The sequence below is a fragment of the Taudactylus pleione genome, unplaced genomic scaffold (genome assembly GCF_031769625.1).
Source record: "Taudactylus pleione unplaced genomic scaffold, aTauple2 ptg001337l, whole genome shotgun sequence".
Classification (NCBI taxonomy): domain Eukaryota; kingdom Metazoa; phylum Chordata; class Amphibia; order Anura; family Myobatrachidae; genus Taudactylus; species Taudactylus pleione.
Window position 1 is genome coordinate 987,485 of NW_028285737.1, and position 14,313 is coordinate 1,001,797.

General features: G+C 41.9%; 1 protein-coding gene across 1 annotated transcript in view; it reads left to right on the forward strand.

The window, feature by feature from the left end:
- Nucleotides 1–9,747, forward strand: part of LOC148443071 (uncharacterized) — a 71,829-nt gene extending 62,082 nt beyond the window's left edge. The window contains exon 6 of the mRNA XM_088463299.1: nucleotides 8,847–9,747. Within this exon, the coding sequence (XP_088319425.1) occupies nucleotides 8,847–9,442 (596 nt within the window). The 3' untranslated portion in view covers nucleotides 9,443–9,747. The remainder of the gene's footprint in view (nucleotides 1–8,846) is intronic.
- The last annotated feature ends 4,566 nt before the right edge of the window (nucleotides 9,748–14,313 follow it).

Sequence of the window (14,313 nt, forward strand, 5' to 3'; positions counted from 1 at the left end):
ATGATGAAGCATACAGTATGATGTAGCTTATAGTATGATGAAGTTTATAGTTTGATGAAAATGAAACAGATGGATGAAGCATATAGTATGATGTGGCATATAGTATGATGAGGCATATAGTATGATGTGGCATATAATATGCATACAGTTACAGTTGGATGAAACATAGATGGATGAAGCATACAGTATGATGAAGCATATAGATTGATGACGCATACAGTATGATGAAGCATACACTATGATGAAACTTATAGTATGATGAAGCATACAGTATGATGAAGCATACACTATGATGAAGCATATAGATTGATGAAGCATACAGTATGATGAAGCATATAGTATGATGAAGCTTATAGTCTGATGAAGCATCTAGTCTGATGAAGCAGACGTATGATGAAGCATACAGTATGATGAGGCATATAGTATGATGTGGCATATAGTATGATGAAGCATACAGTTGGATGAAGCATATAGTATGATGAAGCTTATAGTATGATGAATCTTACAGTATGATGACACATATAGTATGATGTAGCATATAGTATGATGAAGTTTATAGTATGATGAAGATGAAACATAGATGGATGAAGCATACATTATGATGAAGTATATAAATTGAAGCATATAAATTGATGAAGCATACAGTATGATGAAGCATATAAATGGATGAAGCATATAGTACGATGAAGCTTATAGTATGATGAAGCATACAGTATGATGAGGCATATAGTATGATGAAGCATACAGTTGGATGAAACATATAGATGGATGAAGCATATAGTATGATGAAGCATATAGTATGATGAGGCATATAGTATGATGAAGCATACAGTTGGATGAAACATATAGATGGATGAAGCATACAGTATGATGAAACATATAGTATGATGAAGCTTATAGTATGATGAGGCATACAGTATGATGAGGCATACAGTATGATGAGGCATATGGTATGATGTGGCATATAGTATGATGAAGCATACAGTTGGATGAAACATATAGATGGATGAAGCATATAGTATGATGAAGCATACAGTTGGATGAAACATAGATGGATGAAGCATACAGTATGATGAAACATATAAATTGATGAAGCTTATAGTATGATGAAGCATATAGATTGATGACGCATACAGTATGATGAAGCATACACTATGATGAAGCTTATAGTATGATGAAGCATACAGTATGATGAAGCATACACTATGATGAAGCATATAGATTGATGAAGCATACAGTATGATGAAGCATATAGTATGATGAAGCTTATAGTATGATGAAGCATACAGTTGGATGAAACATATAGAATGATGAAGCTTATAGTATGATGAAGCATACAGTATGATGAAGCATACAGTTGGATGAAACATAGATGGATGAAGCATACAGTATGATGAAACATATAAATTGATGAAGCTTATAGTATGATGAAACATACAGTATGATGAAGCATATAGTATGATGAAGCATACAGTATGATGAAGCATACAGTATGATGAAGCATACAATATGATGAGGCATATAGTATGATGAGGCATATAGTATGATGTTGCATATAGTATGATGAAGCATACAGTTGGATGAAACATATAGATGGATGAAGCATACAGTATGATGAAGCATATAGTATGATGAAGCATATAGCATGATGAAGCTTATAGTATGATGAAGCATACAGTATGATGAAGCATACAGTTGGATGAAACATAGATGGATGAAGCATACAGTATGATGAAACATATAAATTGATGAAGCTTATAGTATGATGAAACATACAGTATGATGAAGCATATAGTATGATGAAGCATACAGTATGATGAAGCATATAGTATGATGAAGCATACAGTATGATGAGGCATATAGTATGATGTTGCATATAGTATGATGAAGCATACAGTTGGATGAAACATATAGATGGATGAAGCATACAGTATGATGAAGCATATAGTATGATGAAGCTTATAGTATGATGAAGCATACAGTTGGATGAAACATACAGTATGATGAAGCATATAAATTGATGAAGCTTATAGTATGATGAAGCATACAGTATGATGAGGCATCTAGTATGATGAGGCATACAGTATGATGAGGCATACAGTATGATGAGGCATACAGTATGATGAAGCATCTAGTAGGATGAAGCATCTAGTATGATGAGGCATCTAGTATGATGAGGCATCTAGTATGATGAGGCATCTAGTATGATGAGGCATATAGTATGATGAAGCATACAGTATGATGAAGCTTATAGTATGATGAAGCTTATAGTATGATGAAGCATACAGTATGATGAAGCTTATAGTTTGGTAATCATCCAAATGTTGAAATCCAAATAGATGATTTCAAAAAGTGTGGCACAGAGAATGAATTCAATTAGCAGATTGCTGTCAATTTCATTTAAATGAAAGTACGGAAGGCTGTGTTTCCTGTTGCAAGGTTATAAACGTGAATATGTATCCAAACGTTTTAATTTCTTACATGCAAAATTGGTGACCTTGTCTTAATTGGATTAGAAAGACAGGGCTCTGGCTTATCCTTGTTCAGATTGTATAAAAAGGGGCTCTGTAAGCTCAGAAAATATACTGTATACCATCTTGATGTGTGTGTAATAACTGAACTTCAGAAGAACCTGTACGCTGAGTATTGTCAATACATTCAATTGAGAATACTTGTCTTCTTCAGGACATTTATCGGACCTAATAAACCACTACTTGCTTCCGAGATGCCTGTAGATGCTTGTACCCTGTGGCTACCAGATATGTGCCAGAAGCTTTATTCGTTCTCTGGCAGTCCTGATCTTTATTTGCTACCAGAGCAGAACCGGTTCCACAGTAATTAGCACTGGGGAATCTGCCCGGTACACAGTAATTGGTACCTGGGAATCTGCCCTCACCATCCTGGAAGTGTTGCAGTAGCCTGGCCACAAACTTACCTAGAAGCGTTTCCAGGTACTGGTGTAGTAAAGAGTACGTAATAGGTTGTTACTGATAGAAAGATGGAGTCCCTATACACAACAGATGGCTCGGGTCATTCAGAAATATTTCTTCCCCTGTATCTAGTGGTGGAGTAAGCCCATCTAGTCAAAGTGAGAGAGATGTATTAAAGTGGTCAATAAAGATCTTAAAATACATGGCCCTACTTTACCCATTATCGATACGAAGTCGGGACAAATACTGATGGAATGTATTAATAATGCATTTGCCGAAAAGGGAGAGTGGTAACTCACTTCTTCGACAAATCCCCGTTTCGGCATTATCGATCTATGAATGAAGTGATACTGCGCATGTGCCGTTCCAACCTATACAGCATCATCCATGGACAATTTTCGGCACATATACACGCGAAATGCCGGCCAACAGCCAGGGATCTGCAGTGCGCATTTGTGACCGCCGGGGCCGCTATTACCAGCGCTGATTTTTATGGACATTAATCTGCCGATTACCATTTGCCCTTTGGATCTTGGGACACTGTTAGACTTTATTTACCTACAGATCGGATCGTTCCTGCGTCCATTATTGATTATCATCACACAGGGTTCTATCCATGGTAGTAAGGAACCACAATACGGATCGTTGGGTGCCCCACGCTACTATCAATAGTGGGGAATTCTATTGCAGCATTGCAAACCTGCTGGTTTATTACATCATTATTGGTTGCACAAATCCACTACCACAGAGTCATTTTATTTCAAGTGTGGGACCCTTACTACAGCACTACAGGGGATGTAGTTCTGAGTACGGTAGCCGCATGGCCGCCGTTCTCAGTCCCGACGGTGGAATCCCGGCAAGGGATTTAACATAGGCGCCGAAATACCGATGCCTATGTTAATCCCCAAGCCAGAATGCTGAGGACGCCAGCGTGAACGAAGGTAAGGCCGGGGCGCCCATAGCGTTAGCCGCTGGGCTGGGAGGGTTAGGATTAGGGAGTCTAGCGGGGTTAGGGTTAGATTTGGGGGGGATTATGTATAGACACCCATAGGGGGCAGGGTTAGAAAACCCCCCCCCAGGGGAGGGTTAGGTTTAGGGAGCGGTAAGAGGGGTTTAGGGTTAGGCACTAGGGAGGGTTAGGGTACTTACCTGCCCCAGTCGGGATCTTCATCCGTCGAGCATCCACTGTCGATATTTCAATCCCTTTCCCACAAAAGATACCTATGGTTGCTACAACATTATCCTTTTAGAATGTAAGTTCTTACGAGCAGGGCCCTCTACCCTCATGTGCTTCTCCCTACTTTAGTTTCATTTACTTCTTACTCACCACTAGGGCACCTAACACTTGGTTGCTTATCTGAGTGTTATGGTCGCTAATGTGGCAATATATATTATCCATGTCCTGGTCCTGTATTGTATTGTTCTGTAAGTCGCTTGTCTACAACTTGTTTATGTACTTTGTAAGGCGCTGCGGAACATTTGTGGCGCCATATAAATGATAATAATAATAATTGTAGGTAACTGCTCGTCCCTTTAAGGACACTTTTGGACACCGGTAATTATGTTTGCAAACAGCATTTGCCTCCATCCGGTTTTTTACATGTGTATAATTTATATATGTATGTATTTTAGATATCATTGTTTTTATATGTTTCATAGTGGATCTATCACTATAGATTAAATAACATTGTATATCAACATTTCATATGGTCTTTTATGGTATTTATATTTTCCCGTTTATACTGCTTAGCATCATTCCTACTTTTTCTTAATGGAGTCTGCCGTTGGAATGGTCAGTGCCGCTGTTCAGCGCACTATCTAGGTATACCAATGCTGACTGGGATGCCTCCATCCTTCTGCACATGGATACATGCATGGAAGTGGTAACCGCTGCACATATTGTGCGCCCTTACCACTAATGCATTCAACAAACGTTCTATATCTGCCCCAGTATCACTTAAGTAGACTATCTGCTGACCAATGCACTCTCCCTTCCCAAGCTGTCGGCTCATGTTCTGGAGAAAGTCCACATCTGAAGTGCAGATTTTCTTTCAGGGATTGATTGAAGTTGCAAGTTTCACACATCCTAAATGCTCCTGGGGATGTCAACCTGATGCTGACGGCTTTATAGCATGCTCATTTCAAACCACTGGATTTAGAGGACTTCTCGTTTCTTACCTAGAAGATTGTCCATCTTTTGGTTTTCTCCACAGCCTCCACAGCTGGGCATTCTATCTTGTAGATCACATTTTCTAATCTTTCCATGAAGTACGACTGTCCTTGTACAAAACTTTTCAGCCCAAGGTGGTCTCCACATTGCAGATGAAGCACGACATTATGATCCTGGTCTTAGATTGGGACAAAGAGGAAGAGGCCTCTCTGGATGCAGGAGTGTCCTTAGGTTCCAAGATTTGTGGAGTACTGATGACCTGTTTGTCTTGCATGTTGTCCACAAATGAGGTTGGCTACTGCCATTATTTTGGCAACTCACTAGGCTTACATTCGGGCAGACCAGCCTTTCCTGAGAATGTGAGAGTGTATTCTACCAGATTGGCTGGTGCTTCCTGGGTGGTGTAGCACAGGGTCTCCACTAAACAGCTGTGGTGGGCGCCCACCCGTTCTTCGGTGCACCTCATCATACTGTTTTACTGATTCAATACTTTTGCATCCAAGGATAGTAATTTTGGTCATAAAGTGACTCCTGAGTGTATAAGTTTTTAGGAACATCTCTGAGCATTCACCAGTGACCCAGAGTAGAACTGGATGAAAGAGAAAATGGGAGTTTATACTTATGTTAAAAACTTTTCAGTGGTTACACTGGATATTTTACCATTTTACTATATATTTTTTTTAGGTTTAGATTCTGATATTTTATATGCTCTAAAGATTTCATTGTCAGGATTGTTGTTCACTTGTTGACTAATAAATGCCACTAATGAAACATATTTTTTCTCTTGTTGTCCAATCAAATAAAAGGGTGAGCAATAAAAAGTATTATATTTACAAATAAAGTTAACATTACATTTTTTCAAAGTATTCGCCAGAGGAGTCATGCAGAGCTGTATGCGCCCAAACCACTTGGTGAAGAAGCTGGACCAGTCCAAAGCAGGTATGTCTTCTACATGCTGGATTAAGGTCTCCACTTCAGCTTCAAGTGACTCAAAACGAATCTCACACATCATGCGCTTCATTTGTGGGAACACGAAGAAGTCACAGGGCGCTAGGTCTAGACTGTATGGCAGATGACCATGCTCCTGGATGTGTTCATGGGCCAGAAAATCCACCACTTTCCTGGACTTGTGGACAGGTACCGTACATTGAAGTGATGGAGAAGGGCACCACGAGCGTGAGTCCTTGACGCCTGGGACTGGCTTCCAGGACTTGCGTCAGGTATTGGTTGGCGTATCATTCCCCAGTGACGGTGCTCTTTTGCACAAGTAATATGGTAGCCACATGACCAGTGTTGGCCACAAACACAGCCACCATCTGCTTGGCCAGGCTGCGCCCACATCGGAACTTCCATGGTAGAGCACCTGCAACTGGGAACCACTGGGTCGACTGTTGTACGGTCTCTGAGCCTAAACTGTAGATCTGGGATTCATCGCCACTGATGATCTTCCAGACAGCGTTTGACCGATCGCAATCAAACCTGGCCAGCATATTGCGGCTCCAAGTCACCCAGCCTCCTTATGCTCTTGAGTCAGCTGATGGGGCATCCAGCGTGCAGAAACCTTGCACAGGCCATGCTTTTCATGGAGTACCCAGCGGATGGATACCAATGAGATGCTTATCTCCTGGGTTATGCTCCCCCTGGCATCCACCTCCGCTATGGCCTGCACAGCAGCAACATTGACCTCGGTGATGGCAGACACAATTTGGCCACAGTGCTCCTCTTCTTTCAGGGACTGTCTCCCCCGACATAATTCTGCAAACCACTGAAACACCGTGAATGGCGCCTCCTCCCCAAAGGCAACCCGTAGTCAGTCAAAACTCTCCTGCTGTCGTAGACCACTTTTGTAGTCGTAGAAGATCATGGCTCTCAAGTGGCCTCTGTTGAGCTCCATAATGAGTTTCTTGAAGGAAGTGAACAAGCTGACCTCTTCAGTGTACAGTGCTGCTTATATATGGTTCTGTTCCCTGAAATTTCACCAGAACTTTAATCACAGATTACAGTACACAAGAATACAATCAGTGTGCTTATTCTACCTATGCACTGCTCATCTGGAAACGTATTGCACTCCCCTTTATATGTGAATAGGTACTGTTTAACCTCCCGAGGAAACTGCTGGTCCCTGCACAGAAACGCGTCAAGGGTCCTGCTCCCATAGCCAGTTTTTCCCTTCATTTTACTATTTAGATATTCACTCTTTCCTCTTATCTCTATTTAAGGAGTATAAAGGAGTTGCTGTTGCCTTTCCCTATTGATCCAGCCTGTTTATTGCTGTATTACAATTACATTAAGGATGGAACATGCAAGAAGGTCTTCCTTATCAATATAGTAAATGTCGAATAGGGAGTCAGTCCTGCTTTTCCTATCAAGCTTATGAGTTGCTTTGCCTAATCATAATTTAATCACATGGTATGATAGATATCAATGTATTCTGCCACTGTGTGTCTCCTACAGATGGATCCAGTAACAGAAATACTGCAGAGAGATGTCCCCGCCCTCTTTATTCCCAGGATTGTACAGAGGAGAATCACAGGATCCCACAGGAGCAGCAGGTAGGTGGGATTTAGGGTCTCTCCAATATTCTAAAGTGACTGTCACTATATGATCTGTACAGCAGCTGTGTGTGTCTTATACACTATTTTACTGTCTGTCCTCAATTTATGAATTCAGACATTATTAAAGTGTTGTTTTATTTTTTGGGGGGGTTATGTAGGGTGAAGATCTGACTATTGTTAAGGTAGAAGATATAGAGGGTGAAGAAGAGACAGACATGAGAGGTCATCTGTGTAAGGAGGAGGAAATCCCTATATATATCAGTACAGGTGAGTAATAAATACTAATTACAGAATAGAGTCACATATTCTCCTTGCTCAGTCACTAAAACAATCTCTTATCCTACACCCTCCTCTGTCACTGCAGACTAATGAGGGAAATGTATCTGCCCAGTGCGGGAGTCAGGAGCCATCAGTCCCTATTATACTCCTGCTCTCCCCCCTCACATCATGTCACTGTGTGTTACCAGCCCAGAGATCTGACCAGTCTTCTTCCCACACTCTCTGGTGTATCTCATACATCAGGAGCCATCAGCCCCTATTATACTCCTGCTCTCCCCCTCACATCATGTCACTGTGTGTTACCAGCCCAGAAATCTGACCAGTCTCCTCTCCACACTCTCTGGTGTATCTCATACATCAGGAGCCATCAACCCCAATTATACTGCTACTGATCCCCCCTCACATCATATTGTGTGGTACCAGCCAATATAATTGACCAGTCTCCTTTCCGCACCCTCAAATCTCACACCCCCCACATGTCCAATGTGGCTGTTGAGTGCGATTTGTTATATTTTAATCCAACATTTTATTGGTGCAGTAAAAGACTTGCTCTATCTATATATTTAATTTACAATACAGTTTTTGCTGTTCTTGAAATTTTAATTTTAATTTCGCTAACCATATAAAAATATGCTCTTCAATGTAAAATGAAATTCCTTTTTCATTTGTTTCCAACAGATGGACGAACAAGCAGGAAGACCACTGAGGGAGATCTCAGTGTGTCACCAGATTTTAAAATAGAAGATAACATTACACAGGATTCTCTAGGGGACAGCCCCATTATCCTTAATAAGCATCCAGTACTTCTCAGTGCAGATAAATCACCTGATCCCAACAATCCTGGGCAATGTTCCCCTCATCCATCGCATGTAATGACACATAGTGCAGGTCATAAAGGTGATTCATTATATTCCTGTTCTGAATGTGGTAAACGTTTTATATATCAGTCAATCCTTGTTCAGCATCAGAGAAGTCACGTAGGTGATAAACCATTTCCATGTTCTGAGTGTGGGAAATGTTTTACACAGAAATATAACCTTGTTAAACATCAGAAAATTCACACAGGTGAGAAACCATATTCATGCTCTGAGTGTGGGAAATGTTTCACATACAAACTAAATCTTGACACACATTTGAAAACTCACACAGGTGAGCTACTGTTTGCATGTCCTGAGTGTGGGAAATGTTTTACACAGAAATCAGATCTTGTAAAACATCAGAGAACTCACACAGGTGAGAAACCATTTCCATGCTCTGAGTGTGGGAAATGTTTTACAGCTAAATCAAACTTGGTTAGACATCAGAGAAGTCACACAGGTGAGAAACCATTTCCATGTTCTGAGTGTGGGAAATGTTTTGTACAGAAATCAGATCTTGTTATACATCAGAGAACTCACACAGGTGAGAAGCCATTTTCTTGTTCAGTGTGTGGGAAATGTTTTACACAGAAACTTCATCTTGATAGACATCAGAGAATTCATACAAAGGAACCAATTTTTATAAGCTAATAGACATAAAATGAAGTTATGGTAATATTTTAAATATTGTAAAAGTTGTTGATATTAATTTGAATGGTAAATATAGACACGAATACATTTACAGAGGGTAAATTGAAGGGTAATTAAACTTCTCTTAGTCACAGAGCATATTAACATGTTATAATGTTATTAGCATCCAGAGACATAGGAAGAATGTGACAGAAGATTAGACAGATTACTCCTGTATAGAACATATTGCAATTTATTGCATAGTAGTAAAATACCACATTGTTATTATATAGGGTCCTAAAATAGAGCAAAAACACCAGTGCGAACCAAATAAAATGTGATAATATGGATGACCCTGTACCAAAAATAAATATGAATATTTGAACCACGATAATTCTTGAGACATCAAAATATTTCCAGATATCCAATTGGAAGGTCTTAAAAAAAAAAAAATGGAACAAGAAATCATAACATAACATATATAACAGATACAATGTATTACTATATAAATGCAAATATACAGTAGTTAAAATCAGATGTAGCTTATCTGGGCAGATATGCAGGAGACTCAGAGTGCCTCTTATTCATCATACAGTGGATCAGGATATGAACCCAACGCGTTTCATCTCTAAAAATGAGATGTCAGTAGGATTTCATCATAAGTAACATCTCATTGTCAGAGATGAAACGTGAATTCTCGCAGTACAGATTAGCACATTCATTTTTATTTTTGGTACAGGATCACCCATATTATCACATGTCATTTGGTTCTAATTGATGTTTCATGGAAGGTTTCCTGCACTAGGAGCTGCCTAGTTATTTTCGTTTTCCCACAGAATTAATATCCTCCCCCAATTGGATGGAAATATTATGTTAGGTCTGGGACACTATGAAAATGATCTTTGGTCATACTTTGCAATTGAAGGTGTGAGATACTTAGTAACCAATTACAGAACTAATTATACAATCTCATTGGGCTTCTTCTGGGTCGAAAATAAACATGTAATAAAACACACAAATGGGGCACACGAAGTAAATATCCTGGTGTCACCTCCCTCATGACTTAATATTCTTCACGCTACAGCAGGGCAGGGCACCTGTCAAAAGTGGACACTTAAGCGTGCCCGAAAAAGGATGGTCGCTCAGAAAAGTGGGTGTGTCCTTGAGATGCACCGCCCTCTCGGAGATACTGGGCTGCCCCCAAGTTCTCTCTGCAGTGTGAATCTATTCACTCACCAGTGATTATTTCACCGGCATTCCCCCCCCCCTCCCCACAGGACACTGCGGCCCACGGATGGGTACAACTTGTTTTGCGGGGTGCCGCCATAAGGGCAGGGCCCATTTCAGTGCTTACAGACAGGATGCAGGGCCCTGCTATTATTGCACAAAAGCGGAACGTGCATATAGATCTGTGTGTACACTAGGCAGATAGATTAGTGTACTACAAAAAAAAAAAATCTAGGGGTCCTCTGCCCACCAAGGCGGCCGCTGTGGAAGAAATCAAATGGTGGGTCACCTACCACCAGCCTAGCAATTTACATAAACATTCGATGACTCCAAACTGCGTTCAACCCAGGGGCATTTCTAGAGAGGAGGGGGCGCTTGTGCAGTCTCCCAACATGGATCCCTCCTCTCTGTCCAGCGGGCAGGAGCACACTGAGCTGTGCGCGGCCAGCGCCGGAGTTATAGACTCTGGGCACTAGAGTGCGCCCAGACTCTATAGAGTATGCGCAGGTCACCGGGAAAATAGGCGCGGTGGCCATTTTCCCTTTACTGCGCTGCCAGCCATTTTCCAGTCATTTTTACAGCGCCGGACCCCCGTGCCGAAGTGGGACTCCGGAGAGGTAAGTAAAATTATGGGTGTAGGGTGTGCGGTGCGGGGTGCCCCTGGACCCCGCACCAATTATAGATATGCCCCTGGCTCAACCTCTTTCTTAATTTCTTATGACCTAAATAATGATCACTAGTTGAGTATCCAATACAAATAGACAATGTTTAGGTTTTCATATAAAACCGAATTTTAGACCTATAATTACGGCCACACTTGGTTGGTCCAAAAGTCCTCCTATAGCATGAAAAGGAAGAGATGTAGTCCCAGATTCCTTAACTTATATAGTTCACTCCATATAATGGTCCTCGGAGGGAAAAAGAAGGACAGGGAGAAAAAAAGAAGGACTAATAGTGTAGTAGTTTTTAACAATGAGAATGTTTTTGAAATGGCAATAAGTCTGTCAGATGTTGGGTCATACCATACTCACTCTGTAAAACAGAGGTTACCCTTTCATAAAGGTATCTTTATATCCAGGGCGTTCTATCCTGTGAGTGACAATAAAGGAGTAATTATTCGGACACCCGTGTGAAATCAAGATACTCTTCTAGCACACCCTGGTCTGTATCTCAGCAGTTTGTTGGGCTAGAAGCACCAGAGCAGGGAGCGACACCGCGGACAGGAAAACAGAGATGCACGGGTTGTAACAGGTGCAGGGTGCTAGAATGAAGACTATATATGAAGTCCCAGAGCAAAGTATTAGGGAATAAAAGTTAATTGTGCAGATTTCAGCTCATCCACAGACCAGATGGCATGCAGCCTTTGGTATCCTCAAGCTCCTGTAGCTGATATGTAGCAATGTGCAGAGCTCAGATAGTGGGAAACACAGCAGGAGTGAGTGGGCAGCTCTGCTCCTAGCACGGAACCATCAGCCCCATAAACAGAACATTTTTCATTGAGGTGACGGCAGGTAATCCCCTGTGACTGCTGTCAACTGTATTACGGATTTGGTCTCCCTCTTCTCTTTAACATCTCGTCTATATCAATGTTTTATATGCAGTTGGATCCTTTCCCATTTCCTATGACACTAATCATTATTACGGAAACTACTATTAATGTTAGAATTGTGCATGGGCGCTGGTCTCTCTTCCTTTGTATTCGGTAAGGTGTCTGATCTCTTTATCAATGTTATCATTTGTACTGGGATTTGGAGCATCTAGGTGTCTTCCCAGAGGAGAGCAGTTGAGGGCAAGTGTTGGCTTACACCATGTACGTAGGGACTGATATTCCGTATGTAGGGATCATCCTCCTACAATGTATCTGAAGATCTTGTTCTCCGTGTGGCCATGCGTTTTATCATTTGAATTCCAAAAAATATTTTCGCTTGTCTTCACGTGTAACCTGAGCGATTCTGCTAATTTTTTAAAATGAAAACATTTTATTACATAGGTTCAACAGGAAATAGACACGCCACAGGAAATGAAACCATGCGGTACTCAAATTAGACCGGCTCAAGATAACCCATATGCACAATGAGTTGGCGAACCAAGAAACTCGGTAATTATACGATGAAGAAATAAAAGCTAATCGTGACATCGACATCACAGAGGAGGAGAACCTGACCCAAGCTGTACCAAGATGTTCATTGTGCTGCCTAATAGGTAGTCTGACGCCTGGAGATATAGCATTTATCTAGGGCATCCAAAGGGAGGAAAACTGTACTGCTCACCCATCAATATAATACACAAACCCCTACAGACTAAAGAAGTGAAAAGAAAAACGGTAGCGCTATTATGAGTGTTCTTGGAGTTCCCTATCTGTAAATGCTTCAGCTGCTGCAACAAAAAAATCAGGTAGTGTCCTGGTATAATATAGAAAATATGAGATATGGTAAGAACTTACCCTTGTTATCTCTATTTCTACGAAGTCCATAGGGTTCCACAGGATACCTTGGGGTATAGGTGTGACGTCAGTCGCAGGGCACCAAAGAGTTAAGCTTTCAGCCTCCCAGGATGCACTAGGTCCCCCTCCTATACCCCGCCCCCGGGCCAAGGCACCTCAGTTAGTTACCAAGCCATAGGCCGGAGGAGGAGAAGGAAGAGAGAGAACAAAGATCTGGACACATACAAGAATCACATTCTCACCAGAGGGAGACGGAAAACCGGTGACCAGAGCAAAGCCCATCTGCAGCACAGGTGCGACAGGGCGGGAGTCCTGTGGAACCCTATGGACTTCGTAGAAATAGAGATAACAAGGGTAAGTTCTTATCATATCTCATTTTCTACTTCAGGGTCCATAGGGTATCCACAGGATACCTTGGGGATGTCCCAAAGCAGTATCCTTTAAGGGTGGGGACGCTCCTGTGCAGAAAGGAGAATCCGCTGCCCGAAGGAAGCATCCTGAGAGGCGAAGGTGTCAAACCTGTAATACCTCACGAAGGTATGGACAGAAGACCACGTAGCAGCCTTGCAGATCTGAACTGCCGAGGCACCACGTCGAGCTGCCCACGAAGGACCCACAGACCTAGTGGAATGAGCCTTCAGAGAAGGAGGGACCGGTAGGCCTTCATGAAGATAAGCTTCAGAAATAGCCATACGGATCCAGGCTGCCAAAGTTTGCTTTGAAGCAGGCCAACCCTTTTTACGGAAGCCATAGAGGACAAACAAAGCGTCCGACTTCCTAAACGAAGAAGTGCGGTCAACATAAGTCCTTAAGGCCCGCACAACATCCAAAGAGGCCTCACCCACGGAAAGACCCGGTGAGTTAAAGGCCGGAACAACTATTTCCTCGTTAACATGAAACTGGGAAACAACTTTGGGAAGAAACTCGGGCCGAGTGCGGAGCACTGCCCTGTTCCCATGAAAAACCAAGAAAGGGGGTCTACAAGAAAGAGCCCCTAACTCAGAAACACGTCTGGCCGAAGCAACGGCCAGAAGGAAAACAGTCTTAGCTGTTAGCCATTTAATATCCACTGAGCCCAGTGGTTCAAACGGCGGTCCTTGGAGAGCCCTCAGGACCACAGCCAAATCCCAAGGCGCCATAGGTGGAACAAAGGGCGGCTGAATACGGAGAACACCTTGCATAAAGGTGCGCACATCCGGGATTGTAGCAATCCTACGGTGAA